At 38.7% G+C, this 23,180-nt stretch overlaps 1 protein-coding gene across 2 annotated transcripts; it reads right to left on the reverse strand.

Annotated features, from left to right (window-relative positions):
• Positions 1 to 617: 617 nt before the first annotated feature.
• On the reverse strand, positions 618 to 21,838 carry PDK1 (pyruvate dehydrogenase kinase 1). Of its 2 annotated transcripts, XM_026697051.2 has the most exons (11): positions 19,444 to 21,838; positions 16,116 to 16,257; positions 14,892 to 14,963; positions 12,588 to 12,772; positions 11,980 to 12,075; positions 10,757 to 10,834; positions 7,886 to 7,962; positions 7,057 to 7,155; positions 5,573 to 5,683; positions 2,035 to 2,148; positions 618 to 1,933 (listed from the first exon to the last, which is right to left on the reverse strand). In XM_026697051.2, the coding sequence occupies exons 1-11, from the start codon at positions 19,562 to 19,564 to the stop codon at positions 1,793 to 1,795; spliced, it is 1,236 nt and encodes a 411-aa protein (XP_026552836.1). In that variant the 5' UTR covers positions 19,565 to 21,838; the 3' UTR covers positions 618 to 1,792. The 2 variants fall into 2 exon arrangements, with proteins under 2 accessions (XP_026552836.1, XP_087776082.1); XM_087919956.1 differs by lacking the exon at positions 2,035 to 2,148.
• Between the last annotated feature and the right edge of the window lie 1,342 nt (positions 21,839 to 23,180).

Here is a 23,180-nt window from a genome sequence, read left to right on the forward strand (position 1 = left end):
AACCCAATCATCCTCACCATCATCATTTAATGACCCCACAATCCCTTGCAGGGTGGAATCTGGGCAACTGAATGGAACTAGCAGAGTGTTTTAATGGCCAGATGCCCTTCCTGTCACCAATACGGAGTTTTGTTCAGCAGATACATTCTCAGTGTGCCCAGACAGAGAAAAATCTGCCTCTACCTAGGATCAAACTCAAGTCTCCTGATTGTGAGGCAAGAGCTCCACCTCTAGGCCATCGCACCACTCCTCCTTAGATGGTTTTCTGAAACTTTCATCTCAGTCAGTCAGACAAAAATATTCTAGTTATCTTTTGACTTGAAATGAAAATGGGAAATAGGTCCTGAATCCAATCTGCAGTGGGGTGGGGCTTCAAATCACTCAGGGTGTGTATGACGCTTTCCCAAGTATCAGCTGAGGGAGTTAACCCAACCTTCTCTGTGTGTGTCTCACTAAGTCCAGTACTACTCAATGGGATTTATGATGTGATGTATTTAAGTCTGCAGTTTCAAGTTACATCCTTTACTTGTGTAATGGGGTTTTATTTTTGAGTAGACATACCACTTTAAGTAACTACAAAAGTAAAGGATTAGCAATGATATCAGTATTCAACTGACTTCAGTGGAATGAAATTTGTTTTTAATAACCTAAGTCATTTGTCAAATCTCCCTTGCAGAAAGGGAAAACATAATTATAATCATTAAAATATGCCATAAGGAATATAAATAAAATGACACAATATAACGTTCCAATTTCTGTTTTCTTAGAAAGCAAGCACATCTTATTGTTCCATGGAAATAGTGGAATAAATGTGAAAAGAAACTAATTCATTGCAATCCTTTCCTCGCATATTGTGATCAAACTCTGTGAGACCAACTGTATTTGGCAACACTTGTGTATGAGTGGCATTCTGTTAGGAAGGGTTTTATCAACATTACTAAGTTTCCTGAACTTGAATGGAAAATTCAGCCCAAGCCGTACAATTTTAAATTCCATTAATATCTCAGAGGAAAAATAAGACTACAAGCTTTTGCCTACTTAACTTGATAGTAACTCAGAGGCCAGACTCCTTTCTGAGGACATGGTGGCCCTGCATCCTTAAAAGATCTGCTTTGCTCTCCCCAGTTGGGAAAACGCTACATCTGGACAAGCCAAGTGCTTCAAGTCCTTTGAAGTATCATTTATTTCAGTGACGAAGATTTAAAACAGTTCAATTTTCAAAACAAAACAAATGAAGCACAAGCACTTCTATGTCTAGCTGTAAATATATACCTATAAATATCAAGCTAAGGAGTTGTTTACGCTGACAGCAACCAGTTAATCAATTCCGCATAATGTTTAATACAAAAACTAAACAAACGAGATAAGCTCACATTGTTTTTCTCACATTGTAAAGCCCTTCTGAAGTCCTTGAGAGCACAAGGCTGCGCTAGTGCAACTGATTCCCAGAGGAGGTGTATAAAGGAAATATACAACAAATTGTTCACTGGAATGGCTGGTGGTTAAGCAGGACAATATTTGAGCACACTGTTCGGGTTTTTTATCCTCTTGACTTTGCTCAAGTAGTCTAAGGTGCATTTGCTGAAGTAATTTAAGTTGCAAAGACGGAAAAAACACCACTTGTTAGAAATGAACACTGTAGAAAACTCTAGACAATGATATGGTTTTCAGACTCCAGTTTGGATAGGGAGATGCATCCTTCCCCGTTAAAATATGTGGTAGTGGTACTAATAAGTAAGCTGACCATAGGCGAAAGGACCCTCTTTGACTCAGCATGCCTGGCCTCCTGCTGCTATGTGCTGCGGAAGGTTGTCATGTCCTTTGGTTCACTACTTGGGACACACCAGTCATCTGCTTCGTGATTGGCTGTGTAATGTTTCCAGGCCGATTTGTTATACACCGGCAATTTTTCAACAGACTCAGTTGACAAAGCCTGCACCAAAAGAAAGGAGGGCAGAGTTAATAGCTTGCTAGGAACAAGTTTTGTATTTTAAACTGAAAGGAATTTGCCGCCACAACTAGTCCCTGACATACCTTTATAAAGACAACAGCATCTGTGCCATAACCCTCTAGAGAGTAGAGCTTCAGATCTCCTTGGAAGTACTGAGCATACAGGCGCGATATAGGTAAACCATAACCAAATCCAGCCTAAGCCAAAAACAAAAACAACCGAAAATTCGAAACGTCTGAAGCAGATCTAACGTCAAAGGACAGATGAAGCGGCCAAAACATTACATTTACCACAAAAAAGAAAACGAAAGCACAATCCAACATGAAGACATTAATATTCTCTGCTTTTTTTCCCATTGATGCCAAGGAATTTTTGCACAACTCGCACTTTGCCTTTTCTCTCTTCTCCATAGTTCCTGAAATGCTTCTCCTATAGGAACATTCAGAGTTTAGTGGGGCTATTTCCAGGCGGGGATTGCAGCCTTTTTGTTTTGCTGCTGACCACTAGTCCTCGCAGGTAAGGTTATAAAATTATTTGTATCTGTTAGTTAACAGAAGACAAATGCATCTCAGAAATTTCATCAGCCAGGGCCCACAGATCCAAGCTGCTATTAGAAGCAGAAGAACCTGTTAAATAATTCCTCCCCCATCATACATTCACAGAAGTAATACAGAAAAGTAGTCTAAAAAAAGTTGAACTGAAAAGATATGGCCCTTTGCCTTCACCCCCTGCCCCCACAAACAGCAAACCTGGGGCATTCATCCACTTTTGCTCTACCAAACTATCAGGGCCTTAAATGAGGTTAAAGTTTTTCTGTGCTTCCGCTCAAGAAAATGTGAACATAGTATTTCCAAAACCTTCTTCGTATCCCACTGGAGAACAACGCTACATTGCTCAGAAAAAAAATACTAGCCATAACTGATACAGGAATAGTAACTAGGGCCATGCAATTCTTCCAATTTGCATGGAGAGGGGTGCTTCAGATCTTATATGGAGTCTCACCTGCATCTCTTGGTAAGTCTTTACAGATATTGTACCTATTTCAAGATCTGTTAAGTGCTAATATTAAAGTGAAGAGAGCTAATGTTGGAGCCTAGCTCTATCCAGAAAAATGTCGTTGTGCCTTTTTTGACCTACAATAAACCATCATAAAATACAGTAGTTTTGTAATCACAAAAGTGAGCTCTGAGCTCTACTCTCAAACACTCTCTGTCCTATGCAACTAGATCATTTGGTTAATTGGTTTATTAATCCAAATAAGCCACTCTGGTCAGGAGTAAGTTTAAAATTGGTATGATTTTGAACAGTTAACCAACACTTTAGAACAGAGGAAAGAGAAATGACATTTGCCCACAATGTCAAATAAGTGGAGGACAGCAACTCTCTTAATCTTTTTAAAGATTAGTTCAGGTCTGATTTTGAATTAAATTCAGACTTGATTGCCTAGATCAGCGATGGCGAATCACGCAAAAATGTGGCACATACATGCTCATCAGGGCCACACCCTGGAACAGTCAAACTTCTGGGTTTTAGCGTGCATGCACGCCCAACAATCAGCTGGCTGGCATGCATGCACAGGCCGTTTTTTGGCACTGCAGCGCGCATGAAGGGATTGTACTCCGGAAAAACCGAACTTCCGGGTTCTGGCGTGCATGCACACCTGACAATCAGTTGGCCGGCGTGCATGTGCACACCGTTTTTTGGCACTGCCGCACACACGAAAGACAGCTGATCATCACACGCAAATGCATACCAGAAACCCGGAAGACCAACAGGCAAGGCCATGCGTGCCGGGTGACATGGTTTCGCGCACCATAGATTCACCATGATAGGCCTATATATTTACTTGCAAGAGAAAGATTCTAAGTGTTGGTCATGTTTGATTCCTTGGGTATTTTTGGTACCATTGATTTTTGTTTAGTTTTGAATTATTTCTTGGACTGGAGACACTGAGTTCCATTAATTCTAATCTTACTTGCAGGACAATGTCAAAGAAGAGCAACAGATGCCTCTATATTGTAGCAACTATGCCAAGGGTGCCTTGAGGACATTGTAAGAAAACCATTGGTGTAGTTATTATTCTGCTACTGAAGCAATTACAATGACTGCCAACTGAGTCAGACTCAAAGCATTCCCCTAAATGCCCTCCTGAAGGCGGGCCATCTTCATGCACAGGCACATTCACTCTGAAATGCTGAAATTCACACGGAAAACTATAACGAAATCTAGCAGGCGCCTATAAAGACCCATAATCAAGCTGTCTTTGTATGAATGCTGTATGTATCATTTTGCTTCGTTTCTTTTTACTTTCAGTTCTAAAACTGGAATCACATCACATTGCTTTAAAGCTATTGTTAATATTTGCAGTTTAACCGATCGTCGCTCACTTTGGGATTTATAATGGAAAGCAGCAAATATATGAAGTGAATAAGTTGCATGCTTCTTAAATACTCCAAAATGGGATCTTCCTGAGCTCACGACTGAAGTTTTATTTTTCTCCTGGAATTTTTTTGTTTTGTTTTGCCCCTAAAAATCCACAGGATAGATTTTTACTCAAGAATTCAGCATCGGTTTCAAAGTAGCTCCAGGGCTCAGGATTTCAATAATACTAACAGTGTTAGAAAGCTGAACTTATTTATTTCCAGTGGTTAAAACTACCGCAGACTTAATGTTTTGTTCATCTGCAGATGCTTCAGCTCCATTTCTCTACTGCTCACCTCATCTCTCCTCCAAGCTCCTAAATTTCAGGAGCTGCAAGGATAATATCAGTCTTAATGGCTACCCAGGTTTCTCTATAACCCAGGCAAAATCAGCAGAGATAAGATTAGCAAGTGCTTCTCAGTCTCTCCGCTCTCGGGTCCATGACAATTTGCCATGGCCAACTCGCCATGATCAACTTGCCACAGCCAACTCACCATGGCTAACTCACCACAGCCAACTCGCTGCAGAACAACTCGCCACGACCACTTTGCCACAGGACAACTTGCAGGACAAGAGTTACACTAATAGCAAAGAAATGGTGGAATAGAATCATTTAAGAAAGGATGCAAAAGGAGGAACAGAACAAAATGGGAATGGCAAAAATTAAAATATTTTTTATTTATTTTAAATAATTAAACAGAATTGTTCCATTGTCCTGCACAGAGTTAGCTGTGATGAGTTGGCTGCAGCAAGTTGTCCCATTCTCTCTCTCAGCAAGTTGTCCCATTCTCTCTCTCTCTCTCAGTAGGAAACCAGACAGGATCCAAACTGCTAAGCTACTGAGAATGTTTCATTCCCTCCTCCCCCTCCTTTAAGATGGATTGGCGTGGGGGGGATTTTATAGCTGCCTTAGGACCTGCAACAATTTGAGACAAGTCCATACTTCATTTATCTTTCTTCCCAACATTTCTGAATTGAGCAAAAGCAAATGCAATCATGGACCAATTTCAAACAATTGATGGGGGTTAAGAAGGGGTTGCGGGGGGGAAATTATTTCTATATATAGAATGTCTCAGAATTCATTATGCTTTACCTTCCAAATTCAGAGGAACCATGTTTAAAAAGCTCCTGGAAAAATAAGGAGAACTTGAGTTTTTCATTTCGTAACTGATAATGTAAAATATTATACAGATTACGAACCAGAGGAGTTGCTCGTGATGTCTCCACACGGGGACGCGGTGCAGTTGAATACATATAGTTAAACAGTCGGTCTATTTTCCTCAAAGGAACACCACCACCACGGTCGCACATCTAAATTGTGTGGGGAAAATATTATACAGTATTGAGCTCCTATGTTTGGTATGTGCCTATATCTACATACATTCTTTTTTTTAAAGTTTTTTATTTTAACAACAAAACAACATAGACATACCACATAAAACATAAAAACATCATCCTTCTTCATGAATTTACAAACAGTGCATCGGTTGGTTTACCACTTTTTTTTGTGCATCCATTTCCTAGTCACTAATATAATTATGTTACATAATAGCTCATATTATCAATCAATAATCAATATAATCAATCAATAATAATACATTCTTAAGAAAGTATTCCAGAAACAACAGATAAATTACAATCATACAACCATTCCCTGATCTACGTAAACAGACCAAGAGACTCTTCTTACTTACTCCAACAGAGGAAAAGGTTATTAAATTGTCTTTTATTCAAATATTCAATAATACGATAAAACACTGACATAAAATTAATGAATTGAAGCTTTAAAATAATTTCCAAAGTGCAATGAAAGCTATTCAGAACATGATGCAAATAAAGCATCCATGATAGTGGCCAGGTTGGTCCTATTGCAAAATGGTGTAGCTGGTGAAAGACTTTTCCGTCCATAGCTTCCATTTGAATACTTAGAGGCAATGTTTAGTCTAGGATGTCACCCCACCCCCAACCCCCTTCCCTTTCATTCTCGAATTATTTATGTGTTACCTATTCCTGTAATTCTGGGCAATTTATAATACAGTACAGTAAAACACAAACAATAAAACATCTGTCAAGTATATAAAAAATTAATACAGGTAGTCCTCCACTTACGACCAAACTTAGGACCAAAATGTTGAGCCCAAAATTCCTGTTGCTAAGCCAGACAGTTGTGAAGTGAATTTTGCTTGTTTTTAACAAACCTTTCTTGCCACAGTTGTTAAAAGTGAATCATTGCAGTTGTTAATTTAGTAACAGGTGACTCTGGCTTCTCCACTGACTTTGCTTGTTGGGAAGCCAGCTTGGATGATCACAAATGGTTACTACATGATCCTGGGACAATGCAACTGTATAAATAGATGCTAGTCGCCAAGCATCTGAATTTTGACATCATGACCACGCGGATGTTGTCACAATTGTAAGTGTGAAAAATGTCCAATAACTCACTTTTATTTTAGTGCCTTTGTAACTTCGGACGGTCACAGAATGAACTGCTATAAGTCAAGGACTACCTGTAGGCAGCTAAAAATAACCAAACCCTAGAAGTAAAATAATTCATAGTCATTTGATCAGGTCAAAGAAAGAAATGAAGTGGTGGCTCTGCAACAGATCCCTGCATTTATTTTATTTTATTTTTTGCGAGTCATTTGTCAGACTTAAACAGAAAACGTTAAGACTAAATTCTTTACCTTCACAGTTAAATCTTCAGCGCCTAACGCAACTTGGACATGAACTGGAGGGTAAATTCCCCGCTCTGCATGATGTTCCATGGTAGCCCTCATTGCATTCTAATGTTTAAAAAATATGTATTTACAGTCAATTTATATACACTTTTGCTCAACGAGTAAAGAAAACATCTTCTATAAATGTATCTGACTCGGTTTCCAAATCTGAGGGAAGCAACTGCTTTGGCAGTGTAGGAATTCTCAGAATAGTGTGGCCTTCCTATTCTGATATAGGTTTATCTGTTTACCTGTTTTCCTGCAGGTTCCCAAACACACAAGCAGTCTCACCGTCAATGGAGATCTATAAAGGTGTGGAGAGGTACACCTGGCTCTAAAGTGCAGGAAAAGTGTTTCACTTTTTCAGAAACAGCCAGGAGACTGGCAATGCTCCTGAAGCAGAATCAGACAGAAACTTCAGTAGAGATCTTCTATGAATGCACAGGTTATGTACTGCGCTGGCCCCAAACTTTTGGGCACTAGGGACCGGTTTCATGGAGAAAGGTTTTTCCGTGGAACGGAGGGGATGTGGTTTTGCATGCTGCCTGCATCCCGTGGATGGGGCTTCACTTGTTTGCATGGCCCAGTTTCTGGATGCCATGGACAGGTGCTGGTCCACAGACGGGGGATTGAGGATCCCTGATATACTGAATAGAATTTAGTCACTTGCCTTAAAAGCTTCCTCCTACCCACCCACCCACCCACGCTTCTTCATACAAGAGGAAGAGGTTATTATGTGTGGATAATCTAACTAAGGGAAACAGAAAAAGAGTGCATAGAAGAGATCAGTACAAACCTTGAAAAGCTCAAAAACCATGTAGTAGAGATGTGATGGCACATATACCACTTGCATAGGCTGCCCTGGTGATTTTACTGCAAAACAAGGTGAGTGAAAAAGATCAGTTGTATAGCAACAGCCACTGTTAATCTTGGTAGCCTCTCCATGAGTCAACAATTTGTAGCGGAGAGATTATAAGATCCATTTACTTTGGTCCTGCCTAAGGGTTCACATGAGACTGTAGAGTTATAAAGCCCCCCCACACACACACACACTCATAGCACACTGCAAACTCAATTTGAAATTCTCTTTAAGAGCAGTCTTTCTTGCAGTTGTGAAAGTCTGTTATTTGAGAGATAAAAGTTCGAAAGGGCAAATAGAATTACTGTCGTGTTTATCGGGATCCCAATACATTTTACTTATATAAGACTATAAATGTGGGCATATACATGTAATCCTCTACTTATGACTGTAATTGAGTCTGGAATTACGGTTGTAAATCATGGAGGTTCAGCAGGTCACGTGACTACGCCCAATTTTATGACTTTTGTGGTGGTATTAAACAAAAAACATGGCTGTTCAGCAAATGCCACAGTCATTAAACAAACCCATCATACCCAATAGGGGTTTTTTTTGCCAGAAACTAGAACTAAAATGCCGTTTTTTGGGGGGGGGGAGAGGGGGGGGAATGGTAAAAAGTAATGGGACTGCAGGATGCTGCAAACAGCCATAAATGTGGTCAAGCACCCAGAATGCAATCACAAAACTAGTGGGGGGAGTTGCCAGAACTTCAAAACCGGGTCATAAGTTGAGGACACATGTATATATACATACTTAAATATTGTTAAGAAAATTTATTCGAAACCTACGTTTGAGAAAACTTCTGTTCTCAACAGCAGATATATAAAGTACATTTTTTTAAAAAAAAGTCAATTTAACACATCCATGTCATGAAGGCATGACACGTCAGAACAAAATTTCTTATTCTCCAATTGTCTCTTTATGTTGGCTTTAGACCCAGTGACTAAAACAGCATGTACATTCTTAATGTGATTGTGTTTAGCTATCAATATTCGATTATTCTTCAAGGTATCTATTATGAGGTAGTTGTGCATATGTGTGCATACACACACACACACATGCACGCACGCACACACAAAGAGAGCAATAAAATGTATAGTGTTAAAACTAACCCAGAATACGAAGGATTAAACAACATTACACAATTCAGTTGTAATTACTAGAAAAATCTTTTAACAATAATTACTAAAACTAGATAATGTTTTCATGTTCTATGCCTCTCCAAAAACTGTTATTGTTTAAATGAAATGATAGCTACAAAATGGCAATTATGCATATGAAGTTACTCCAAACAGCTCTTATCTAATTTTCATGTTGAAACACAAACCACACAGTTGGAAGACTTGAAGGACCGGACTGTATAGTCGTAGAGAAGATTTATCCATATGGTTGCTGAGAGTCAACACTGAATTGATAGCTAATAGTAGCAACTTATATCAGGTTATACATTAATTCTTCACATTAATACTGCAGTCATACGTAATTGATGCATTTCAATTATTTTTAATCTACCTTTCTGTATAAAATAACTAATACAACCAAACACCCCGAACAGGCAATAGAAATTGTTATTACATCTAAAATGATACTGAAGACCGGAATAACTGTACAAAAGCATTAGTAAGCAAATAATTTTTCCTTTCTATGACCCTTCAATAACTTTATTTGGGATAGAGTCGGGGTGACCGAATGGAGCTGAGCGTTTACTGACTGGATGCCCTTCCTGGCACCTACGTGGAGTTCACAGCAATTATTTTCTCTTTGCACCTTGATAGAGAAAAATATCTGTGGCTGCCTAGGATTGAACTCTTGACTTTCTGAGTGGGAGGCAAGTGTCTTCACTTTTAGGCCACTTCACTGCTCCATATTAGTAAGCAAATAATATTGTCAGCCCACCCCAAAAGGGGCAACTACTATTATTAGTATTACCATTAACCTTGGCCTACCACCAAGGTTTCTGAAATACCATCTACCAAAAAGGAAGAAAGACAATGCTATAGAATCTCTGGGGCAACCTAAATACTTTTGCAAATTCATACTACAGATCCATTTGGATTATGATATGTCTATATTGGTCATTATATACAGAACCGCCATACCTGCTTCTAGTCATAACCACAGAAAGCTGTTGCAGCTTTTTCACAGGCCAAAAGTTCTCCATATGATGTATAAGATGTCCAAATGTAATGGAGAATGGAGAATATGTGCTACATATACATCAAGATATAGAAGTTCAAAATGCATTTTGAATAAAGATTAGCTAAAATGTCGAAAGAATAAAGAATAAAAGCAAATGACAGATTTCTTGGCACTTATTGCACTATTTGAGATAAGTATGACACAATGTACGATGTAGTTAGAGAAACTCTAATTTAGGTTTAGCTTGATTGATACTGAATGCTGTGCATTTTCAGTCAGTATATTATTTTACATTGAATTCTAGCCATATCCGACAGGCATATTTGAAAACATGGCACAGATAATTGCGCTTAGCTTCTTAAAACCAATTGCTGTAGTGAATGAGTATGTACAAACAGTTATTGTTATAGGATGTACTCTGAACACATGCTAAATATTGTCCATCTCTCTATCTAATGATTCTAGCATTTCTCATGACATAGAGTCAAAGCACCAACTGCAGTACTTCGCAATATAAGCAGGCTAGTTCTATAACCAACTAAAAAACTATCTACTATTACATAAACATTTAAAGTAAGTCCAAGGCAAAGTAGAGGATATGGTAATACCTGCTAGGAATTGGTTAAGAACAGCCAATGAGTAAGCCAATCCACCCCTTTCCACGCTTACCATTCTTCTCTTCAAGAATAAGTTCTGGAGAATTCATATAATATAAGTCACAGAGGCTCTTTGCATTTTCATAACCATCTGAAAAAAGCAATACAATTTTGCTTAAAAGATGCACACAAAGACGCATACGCAGAAACACAAACAGACAGATCACCCATCCAGATATTCAATTAGCTGGCAGCAGTTCTTAAAACAGAGTTCTGAGAAGAACCAGTCACTCGCATTCCATCTTTTACTGCTATTCTATGAATAGCAGCTGACATTTCTCTTGCATACTTCTGTCTAACTTCAATTACCACTTTAACAAGAACAATGTCTATGTTTGGATTCTCTGCACAAATAGAAGAGCATTTATCTATCCCCCTCATAGTCTTCATTAATATCTTAAAGCATGTGGAAGATGTCCGGTACAAATCTCAGATAGCAAAGCTTTCCAGTAGTTGGAAGATGGGACTCCATGGATTACTTCCTACTTAGCTCCCCTTCAACCCAACAAACTCAACCCAGCAAAATTATACAAACAACAGCATTTTTTAAACCTATCTATCTATTCATCTTTGAACCACTCATCTCTCTCAGAGAGAGGTTCTCTGTACTCTTGAATTCTATAAATACATATATAAGATGTGTATCTACAGCGATTTAAGATGATGAAAGAGGGATTGAATACACTCTCTCTGATTCTGCATCCAGGATCAAAATCAGTTGTGTTGTAAAATGAGGGAATTTTCCGTCTCCATATCCTTGGGACTTCTGATGCTGCACACTGTCCTTCCTCTATCAGGCACTTTACTAATCCTTCTTTTTGGAAGGTTAGAGATTTGAGGAAACATAAATGGGTTCACCCTTAATCAGCCCAATAATTGCATGATTTTATGCATGTTTGCTTAGAAGTTGCTAGCTTTTAATGGTATGGTTTGACACCTGCCTTGATTTTTCAAAATGCAATTTAGAATAAAAATTACATTAAATAATATATTACATTAAATTAATGGCAGTGGAGACACCAAATAAAAGTCTCTGAAATACTAGGTCATTACTACAAAATTTGGATAAAATTGGATTGTTTTCTACACACAGAATGACATCTCAAGGGTAAACATCGTGTCTCAGCAGAGTAGAAACTTTCCATATCTGACAGAATGAGCTTGTACAAAGTCAGCAGCCCAGAAAGACTGTTCCTTGCCACATTTATTTTTCTCACCATGTCTGTCTGAATGTACCTTTTATAACTTCAACAACATTGCATTTAGGGTCAATACTTCCAATGTGCTTGGGATGTGCTGGATTAACTTCAACGTTTCCTCCAAACAACAAAGCTGTCAACGACAAAAATAAAGTAACAAATAATTTCACAATAAAGAGGCCATGAACAGCATACTGTATAGGTAGGGAGACAATAATGACTGAACAGAACAAGGATTTACCACTTCTTAACAAGCTACACTATATAACACATATATAGAAGACTCCTTTTTATTCTTAAAGGAAACTATTTGTACTTGTTTTACACTAGAAATTGGCGTCCTGTGGCCTTTTTTATTGCCCCAGACTCCCCTCTCTGATCTGGAAGAACTAATGACTATTTCCTACCATTTAGAGCCACAGAAAAACTGGTTTAACTTCCCCCCCACAAAGCCTTAAGAAGAAGAAAAAAATAGAAAACCCCAGCTTTGCTTGCACGCATGATATGGCTTTGCAGTCTCAATGTCAGCATTATGCCCACTGTGAGTCTTGGCTCACTAAAATCTAATTGAAATCCTTCTAGAAGTTTTCTTACCCTATTCCATAAAAAAAAAAAACATACTATCAAGTCAATAAAAGTACTTACTGTGTTGATTAAGCAACATTCGGATTGAAATCCGACTCATGAAGAAGCGGTCTAAAAAATACTGCACATTCTGACTAGTCACTGGGTCAACCCCATAGTTGTCCTTGTACTCGATCACACCTTGAGCCATGGTAGGAATGACATCATTATGGCGGTTCCGGATTGTTATCACAGTATCTTTAAAACTGAAATCAAGTATGGTATATTTGTATTAAAATGCTAGTACATCTGTCACTGAAAGCATATTGAATTTTAACTACTACAAAAGCAAGAAACTAAAGAAAGTATCCTACTAATCAACAAAAATTGTTCTGTTTAAAACAGTATAAAGAAGCAATCTTTTAAAATGGATTTTGGACTTCTAAACACAAGATAGCATAGTCACAGTTATTTTTAGGTCAAGGTTATCATCTGTATTTATGTTATGTCCTGCTTTGGTTTAAATACTTAAGAAATAGTGACTGGGATTTAATGCATAGAGCTCAGCTCACAGGAGGTTTCCAACAATCATAGGTGTTTGGTTTTTTTTACCAATTTCTTTTTCTCTCAGTATTCCCATGAATATTTTCTCTATGTTTGGAGAAAGGATAGCGGTAGGGTGTAGAGGTCGCAGATACCTCTCTGTCAGCAGGAATTTGAAAGCGAACAGAAAGCAAAAGTGCACTTTCAATTTCACTTTGTCAAATAAAACTTCTTCTTGTTCTATCATTTCTTCCAAAACTTCTTTCAGACACATTCTATCCATTGAATCAAGCATATATATTGATATTTACTTCCGATTCCATTTTTTCAAAAGTCCAATTTTTCATTTTTATTCTCTGTGTCATGTAGAGAAAATTCAAAACAAGTTGACTTTCTCACAGGAAGGATTCTTTATAATTAATTCCAGCTCTTACTTCAAATTTATCTGAACTCCTAATCCATTTATAATTTTCTTCAAAATCTTAATTAGCTTTTTGCTGTTTATTTCAATTATGTTAAGTACTTAAGCTTGAAGAAATTAAGCTTCTTAACTAGTTAAGAGTTAAATTTCTCTTTCGAGAAGGCTGAAAGCAGTCACATAGTATTTTTAGACTTGTTGATCCAATGGTTTCTTACATGTGCAAAGTAGTTAATAAGCAATTTTGGAATAGGATTAGGAAAGGAAGTATGCAAACTTAGTATCCTTTTAAAGACACCAACTCTGGTTTGAGCAAGATGGCTCATTCCAGTGCTCAAAGCACTCTGCACAAGGATCAATTATCTGGAATACTTGTGGGTGATATCCCATCTTCTTTTTCCAAAGAGGTTCAAAGGGCCAATCTACATTCTTTGCTATAGTTGTTGGCTCCATTTTTCAGAGTTGTCTTCAGTCCACCATTTCTTCCTCCAAAGTCCATCTTACAATTCTTTTAACACAAAATACCATTAGAATTTTTCAACTCAGTAGCTGTTCAAATTCTAACAGATAAACTCTCCTCCTAAAATATCTCATCTCTGGGAGATTATGTACCCTATGAAGGGCCATTTCCTTAGAAAAGCATAATTTAATCTCTTCACAGCTAGCATGTCTTAACACGCTATAGATTCATGACAATAGAAGTTAACAGTTTAAGCTAGCAGAAGAAATAGAAGTTTTATACAGTATATAGTGCATCTGCCAATAAATACAATTTGTAATTTCTAAATAAATTGTTTCATTTTATGTTTTAAAAGCAATTGTTTAAGGAATAAAACAAATCATTACAAGAAAAAAAAAGAAGTAACAGTTTATTACAACCTAAGTCTCACTGAGATTATTTCTTAAGGATGAATGTCTCCGATTGACATGCGGATTTTGGACAGAACAATGGCATTGTGGTTGAATTTAAAGCTAGTAAATTGAAGCAGAGCCATTAAAATTAAGTTACTCAAATTCTAAGCAAATCCACTAATTTCAATGGGTTAACTCAAAATATTACTGTATCACTTCATTATTAATACCCTTAAAGAAAATTAAGAAACTAATCAATTGAACTAAAAAACATTGATTGTACATGTAGGTCAAATCTCGCTAATTTTAATACAGTAGTAATTCTAAATGAATGACATAGAGTGGAATTTATTTTGTGAGTTTATTATTTTTAGACAACCACCCCGATAACTTACAAAGAATAAATTATTTAAAAGAGATTTTTCTTCATACTTAATATCCCACTATTTTTTGAGATTTATACAATAAAACAAATATAATAAAACTATAGCTCTGAATGTCTCATGCTAGAAGACTGGCATAAGAAAAACATAAGATAATCCATTGTTTTTGAGAAGGCCAAAATGTCTCACCGAGAAACAGCCTCTGTATCATCAGCATTTTTGTCTTTAAAATCAAGGATCTCCTGCAGACTTTGTACATACCTAAAAACACAATTTCTGCATGTTTGTCATAAAGAAAAATAAACAATTATGACTACTTTCAAATTTCAGCACATTCTAATTTTTTTAACAAGAGAAAATGTTATTATTAATAGTCTCCACATATAAGATAATAAGTACTATCCATTTCTGTAAGTGTGTATGAATGCCCATTATATCTTACCTCAGCCAAGGAGCAGGACACCTACTATGAACATGGATTTTGAAAAGTAAAACACTTCCTAGCTTTACCATTCTATATTCTAGCCACCCACCAGTGAAGATTTTTTTTCCTCACAACAAAAGGGTCTCCAATATATCAAAAACTCCTTCAAGAGGAAAGGGGAGCACTTCTTCCAGGTTTCCCCTTCCTTTTGCAAACCCTTCCTTTCTCAACATGTAAATTTGTTTCCCTCCTACAATAGAGGCCCTCTTTCTAAAAATCGTTCAAAACCTGTTTCAAATATTGCAGTGCTATGCCCATTCAGTTGGAAATAAGCTTTACTGAATTAACTGTTTACATTCATGCAGCATTCTAAAGATAATTGGGTACAGAGATCAACCAGATGGTATCATTCATTCAAATAGGCCAAATCTGACTTCTTGAACAATTTAGAAAGGACAGAACGTCACTATGTAATGTTATTGCTACTGCCAATTCAGCACAATATGCTTGAGCAGAAAAAAACAAAAACAGATTAAAACAAGGGTCTCTATGTTCTCTCTTTGGCTAGGATAACTTTTCATTTGCATCATGCTTTGATGCCTAGGTCTCGTTTTGTAAATATTACTATTAAGTGAAGTCAGGCTCCAAAACCACAAGATGAAGTTGTATATGTGGGCAAGAAGTTTGCCCTTAAGATTTCTTCAAGTAAAGGATGATAGTTGACAGATGATGATATGTTAGGAGTCTGGGCTGTGAGTTCATAACCAGTGTTGGTATCTCCTGCCTCTGGCACAGAGCTATGTAGGTGGTGAGGGAGAAAATATAAGCCAGATGTCTACTCACTGTGCTAGATTCAGTGCATGGGTACTATTAGGCGCCTTATAACCAACCATAAGTCTCAGCTTCTAATATTTTGCATCTTCACATATCTTTGTACAATGTTCAAATTTGGTTGCATGAGGCTGTTTAAAAAAGAAACAGGTTCTTACCAACTCTGAACAAGCTGAACTGAAGGTGTTTTAAGAAGATTGTCTGGAAGCAGACTTATTTCTTTCATTATGTTTGCCAATCTTACAGGCAACTCTTGTCGCAGAAACATAAAAGAGGTTTTCTCACAAGCATTGTCAGATCCTATGGGAAAAATGTCATAAGGAAACAATTTTGAAACCACAGTAAATAGTTTATAAACAATTCATTACGCAGTTCATTCAGGATCATAGGGTGGTAAATAATAACAGCTCCTCTATAAATCCTGGATAACGTTTTATCATGACAGTAAATATAGGTTTACATAAATTCAGAAAGTAGTATTCTGAAGTTGAGAATTGTACCAGTAGTTAGACTAATGTGGCTTGGTCTCCCATGAAGACCACATTGGATTCTTAATATTCATGATATTAAAGTTCAAGCTATCTAACATTTTATGTTACTGATTGCGGCTTTATAGATATTTTAAACTATTCTTTTTTGAAGCAGCTCAGGATCAATGAAAGATATTACAAAAAATAATTTCTTCTTCTCCATACAGATAGTCCTCGACTTACAACAGCTCATTTAGTGACCCTTTCAAAGTTACAACGGCACTGAAAAGAGTGACTTATGGTTGTTTTTCACACTTACAATGGTTGCAGCATCCCCATGGTTACGTAGTCAAAGTTCAAATGCTTGGCAACTGCTCATATTTATGACCATTCCAGTGTTCCAAGGTCATGGGATTTCCTTTTTCGACCTTCTGACAAGCAAAGTCAATGGGGAAGCCAGATTCACTTAACAACCATGTTACTAACTTAACAACTGCAGTGATTCATTTAACAACTGTGGCAACAAAGGTCATAAAATGGGACAAAATTCACTTAACAAATTATCTCACTTAGCAACAGAAAGTTTGGGCTCAAATGTGGTCATAGGTTGAGGACTGCCTGTGTTGAAGAGCACAGCCATTTCTGAAGAAAATAACAGCTTGATACAAACGTGGGGAAAGAGATAATCAAAACATATCAGAAGTCTTCAGTCAAGTATAGCTTTGTGACAAAGTCTACAGATAATTTGAACATAATACCATTTCAGGGTTACTTGAAAGAGAAAAGAAAAAATGTTGTGGGCTGTGTTGAGGAGATTTAAAAATATCTTCTCTTCGATGGAACATGAATAACAGGATCAGTCCTATCATTAGGTGGAACAAAATAGCATTTTTGGAGGGCAAACTGGGATGTGTTGGTGAACTCGCCCAGGACCTGCTTTCTGCTCTCCCAACCAGAGAATCTAGTTCAGGGCACCCCCCCCTCCCGAATTGGCTCATTCTTCCTGTTAAATGCATTCATCATTTCAAGAGGAGATCTTCAGTGTTGCAGTGATGAAGAGGTAACAATACTATCGGCCTTCAAAAGCTCTCTTAGAAGGCACCACTCCTAAAGAGGATATCCTTAAAGGAAGATATAGGAGATAATGCAGGAAAAGTGCAGGGCTTCATCAGCTACTCCTACATTTAGGAATAGGAGATAATGGCCCAACATAATTTTCAATGTAATAATATAAACCGAATCGTGCTCTCTACCCTGTACTGGTTATAACTCAGTGCAAAACATATGCAGGATACATAGGCGTAAATATCTGATTGCTTTGATTATGATACCAATACCATATGTATTAAAATATCTAAAGCTAAATAACAATATTTATAATGATCAGTGCAATATTCAATTGGATATTTTTACTAAAGTTCAGCAGAAATTCTAGTCACATTGCAGAATTCACATTTGGTAGAACCAAAAGAATTATGATTTTTTTTTTCCTCCAAGGGTTTCTCCAACTTTTTTTCATGCAAAACTGCACAAGAAAGAGTTACATTGCTAGACTATATAGCTTATCAGTTCTATTACCTCAAGCAAACATACTGAAGCAAGTGGCGGTTGTAGTTTTGAGAGATACTGCTGGGAAAAATATATCCAAACACAATCCTATATTCTTTTGGATTGTGAAATGGAACCTATAGTAATTCTGAGTAATCTTAGAAGAACCGTACAGTACTGGTAATTTGCTCTATGCATATTAATACAGTGGAAGATTATAATTTCTTGAGCAATATTAGGTAGAGTAGTAGGCCTATCATTTAGCTAAAGTAATAATTATTAAGAAAAAGAAAAACCATTAAGGGTATATGTGGACAAATATGTGTGAGCCAAGCACACATTTTTATACACACAAACAGCCTTGCATATCCACCTCTTAAGACAGAACTTCAAAACTATGAAGTGTTAATGTAACAACTTGTAAATAACAACCACTTGGAAAAATGGAATGGTCTTTTAAAAAGAAGATTTGCCCTTGAAAAGCACCCCTTGTGACCTTAGCATAGCCAAATGTTTCCATATGTTTCAGACTCACTGAAGCTCCAGCCACCAGTCAAATGGAATTTGGTATAGGTAGTCCTCGACTTATGACCACACTTGAGCCCAACATTTCTGTTGTTAAGTGAATCATTCGTTAAGTGAATCAGAACCCATTTGTTGCCACAGTTGTTAAGTGAATCCCTGCAGTTGTTAAATTAACAACACGGTTATTAAGCAAATCCGCCTTCCTCATTGCTTTTCCTCTTCAGGTCGCAAAAGGGGAAATCACATGACCTGAAACGGTCCATAAATATGAGTCAGTTGCCAAGTATCTGAATTTTGATCACATGATTAGGAGGACCCTGCAATGGTTGTTACCTAAGAGTGAAAACTCAGTCACCATTCACTTTTTTTCAGTGTGTGTGGGGGGGTCCTTGGTGCCCTTGTAACTTCAAACGGACATTAAACGAACCGTTGTAAGTCGAGGGCTAACCCGTACCTTCCAAAACTATCCGGGCAGCAACGTGAGAAACCATACCCCGCCCCCAATCCCAAGAGTCTAGATTCTTTGCGTGACAACACCCTCTGTTGCACAACCCCTTTGGTAAGCACAACTTTTGTGGTGCATTTCGGGGGTAAGGGACGCGCCAATATCCTTTTCCATCTCTTCCACCGTGTGTCCCCCTGGCAGTCGTGGAGAAGGAAACGGGTCGACAGGGCGAAGGGGGGCGGGCGGGGGGAAGGACGCGCTTCTCCGCGGCTGGAGCGGGAAGCTGCGGCTTCGGCTGCAGCCCTCCGCGCGAGGCCTCTCTCCGCTCGCCGCCTTCGAAGGCCGGGGGAGGTGGAAGCGCCTTTCCCCGCAGAGAGGGGTAGCGGTTCTCCCCCTGGGGAAAGAAAATGGTCGGCCGACGGGGGAGGAAGACTCGCAGAGGAGGAGGAGGAGGAGCAACCCGGGCTGGGGGAGGGAAGCGACCCGGCCGCCACTCACCGAAATCCAGGAACTGCTTCATGGAAAGCGGGGACGGGGAGAAGCGGCAGTAGAAATCCACCTGCTGTGGGATTGTGTTCAGCGGGGAGACGCTCCTCAGCAGCGCCCGTAGCAATCTCATGGTGGCGGCGGCGGCGGTACACCCGGAGGGGCGCAGAGCAAGGCAGCGGGACGACGAGAACGCGGCTGGGCTTCCGCCTCCCTCCTTCAGCTCGCTCCAGCCGCCACTTTGCAGCCTCTGTCCGAAAGGGACGGCCGCCCCTTTCCCGGCTCGGGGAAAGAAGGTCCGAAGAGATAAAGCAGGTCCAGCTCGGGCCAAGGCCCGGCCTATTTCTTGCCCTCCGTTAGGGGCAGGAGGGGGCGGGCGGAGAGGCGGAGCCTCTTGGGTCGCCCGGGAGGAGCGAAAGTGCGGAGCCCGCGGTAAGAAAGGAAGCGCGAGGGCCCTCGCTCGGCTCCTCCAAGTTCAATCCTCCCCGCTTTTTTCTTTGCAAACATGGGTCTCTGCGTCGACCAGGAGGTGGGCTCTCTTTCCCTGCGTTCCCGTGCAGGGTTTTCAGCGGGACGGGGCCAGGTTGTTCCTGCGAGGGACGAGCGGATTGTCTCCCAGGGGCGCCTTTGGTGAGCAGTCCTGCCCAGGGGTGGGATTCAAATTGTTTAAGAACCGGTTCTGTGGGCGTGGTTTAGGTGGTGGATGTGGTTTGGTGGTCATGTGACTGGATGGCTATGGCTTGGTGGTCATGTGACTGGGTGGGTATGGCCAACTCAACATCACTCCCATGAGGCTCCATCTCCTCACCTGGCCTCATGACTGTGGGGATGCTGCAACAGTTGTAAGTGTGAAAAACGGTCATAAGTCACTTTTTTCAGTGCCATTGTAACTTTGAATGGTCACTCCACACAAGCAAAGTACCACCAAAGGAGGGGAAAAAAACTCCAGAAAAGTTCCTGAGACAAGAAGTCTAGTCCTGCCAGGAATGTAATAAGGGTTCATGGAGAGGCAGTTTCCGTAAGCAACACCAGAATGTTTCCTTCCTGGCTTCCTTACAGGATTAGGCCAGTAATATCTTCTAACAACCAGTTCTCCGAACTGCTTAGAATGTTTACAACCGGTTCTTGGGAATAGGTGCAAACTGGTAGAATCCCACCCCTGGTCCTGCCTGAATCTTTCTAGCTAGCCAGTACAGGTAGGCCTTGACTTACGACCTCAATTGAGCCCAAACAAAATCTTTGTTAAGTGAATTTTGCCCCCTTTTACCATCTTTCGTGTTTCTTCACTGAAGAAGCTTCTCGGAGGAGAAGCAAAAGATCTTCAAAAGAAAAACCAAGAAGTCCAGTTGCCTCTTGAAAAAGCACCTTTGGGACAACTATAGCCTGGATGACTGAGAATCTCCATAGACCTACCATTGTTTAGTGAATCACTGCAGTTGTTAAGTTAGTAACACTGCTGTTCAGCAAATCTGGCTTCCCCCTTGACTCTACTTGTAAAAAGGTTGCAATATGGGATCATGTGACCCACACACACATACCCCAGGATGCTGCAAGTCATAAATATGAATCAGTTGCCAAGCAGCCGAATTTTGATCACCTGACCATGGGGATGCTGCAATGAGAAGTGTGAAAAATGGTCCTAAGTCACTTTTTCACAGCCATTGTAACTTTGAATGGTGACTAAATGAACTGTTGTAAGTCGAGGACTGTCATTTCAAGGTGGCCTTACGGTCCATTTCCCTGGAGATTGATGAACCAGGACATCATGATAAATCAATTCCAATTTATTCTGTTAATCAAGGGTCTTCTATAGCAACTGGAAAATTAAAGCACATTTCTTTGGAATTGTGATAATTTTGGACAAAGTTTCTCTTTGTGTGGCAGGCATAGTATCTTTCACATTTTATTCTTCAGATTGTAAATATACTACAAACCGTGCACTATTTTTTCTCATTAAAGTTCCTCTAGTTTGTTAATCGTTCTCGATTATTTCGATACGGGTAGTCCTTGACTAATGACCAAAATTGAGCCCAAAATTTCTGTTCCTAAGTGAGACATTTTCAAAGTGAGTTTTGTCCCTTTTATGACCTTTCTTGCCATAGTTGTTAAGTGAATAAACTCCAGTTGTTGCTAGTAATATAGTTGTTAAGTGAAATTGGTTTCCCCATTGACTTCGTTTGTCAGAAGGTTGCAAAAAGTGATCACCTGTCCCCAGGACATTGCAACAATCATAACTATGATTCAGTTGCCAAGCATATGAATTTTGATCACTTGACATGGGGGTGCCATGTGTGAAAAATGGTAAATCACTTCTTACAGTGCTGTTGTAACTTTGGTCACTAAATGAACTGTTGTAAGACACAGACTGCTTGTATTTTGCTTTAATGGAATAAAAATACAAGTCAGTTCCATTAATTTCCAAGAAAATATGCATACTTGTACTGCAATCTGATGCATGTGCTGTATAGAAGAGGAAGGCAAGAGGGGTGGGGTTTTTTTGTAAATTTTTTATTGATTTTTAAAGACAAACATAAGCAAACAAAACATAAAACATTAACCTTTCTTCCATGAGTATACAAGCAGTGTGCCAGTTGGTTTACAAATTTTTTGTGCATCCATTTCATAGTCATCAATTACAGTTACATTGCATATTAACTCATATTCTCAATCAAAAATTAAGTACCCTAGTATCATTATTAATCAATCACTTGACAATAATTTTATTCATTCATATTTTGCAAGATAACTATAATTTACTTAATATCATTTTGTAACAATTCATATAATCTTCCCGAATCTATCCTAAAGGTTTTTTTATAGATATAGTAAAAAAGAGAAAAAAATACATCTTTATATATTTATTATTTTCTAAGATTCTACATATTTCATTATTGTATTTTATTATCTAACCATTGATAGAAAAGGTCCCAAATTTTATAAAATTGCTTATCCTCTTGCTCTCTAATTTCAAATGTCAATCTACTCATGTCAGCACATTCCAATATTTTCTTAATGATTTCCTGGAAGGCAAGAGTTTTGAAGGCTAGAATTTCTCAACAAATTCGCACGGTAAGTAATTACCCATTGGAAGGGGTGTCAAACTCACTGCCTCTGGGCTGAATGCATCATACACTGGCCACGCCCACCCCCATTTTAGCAAAGGGGAAAATAGTCATGATTTGTCATGGGACAACGTGATGCCACAAGTTTGACATCGTTGGAATAGACATTCCTTTGCAAGTTCATATGCCTTCTTTGCCTTTAAGGCAATCTTCAGTAGTACTTTAGATTTTGGGCTAATGATACAAAATTGAGTGAGGAAGCAAGCAGGAGTAGCTTTTCAAACACTTTTAATTGGCTTTCATTAAACCTAGTTAAAGCCTGGCAGTACAGTAAAAACTCTATAAAGTGCCGGCCTAGGGCCCCAGGTAGGAGCTGTTTAATTATTTGATAATTTGTAAATGCTATACCAACTTTGTGCTCTCAGTTGGGGATCTGTATAGAAATGCCTATTTTATAGTCTTATTTTTATTAGTAAGTGCTTTGATGATTGGAACTCCCATTCAAAGTATAGTACATTTAATTTACATTTCAGAGGAAGGAGAGACTTGAAGAGAAGAACTGGTGGTGTAGGTTGAAACAGACTTTGGGAATGCCGCCCTCTATTGGACAGCAATATATTATCAAGATAGGCAAATATTGATTGGCTATAATACGACAAACCTATACATTAAATGATTGTTCAATTA

This window comes from Pseudonaja textilis, chromosome 1, assembly GCF_049901715.1.
Source record: "Pseudonaja textilis isolate UNSWEBS1 chromosome 1, rPseTex1.2, whole genome shotgun sequence".
NCBI classification, from domain to species: Eukaryota; Metazoa; Chordata; class Lepidosauria; order Squamata; family Elapidae; genus Pseudonaja; species Pseudonaja textilis.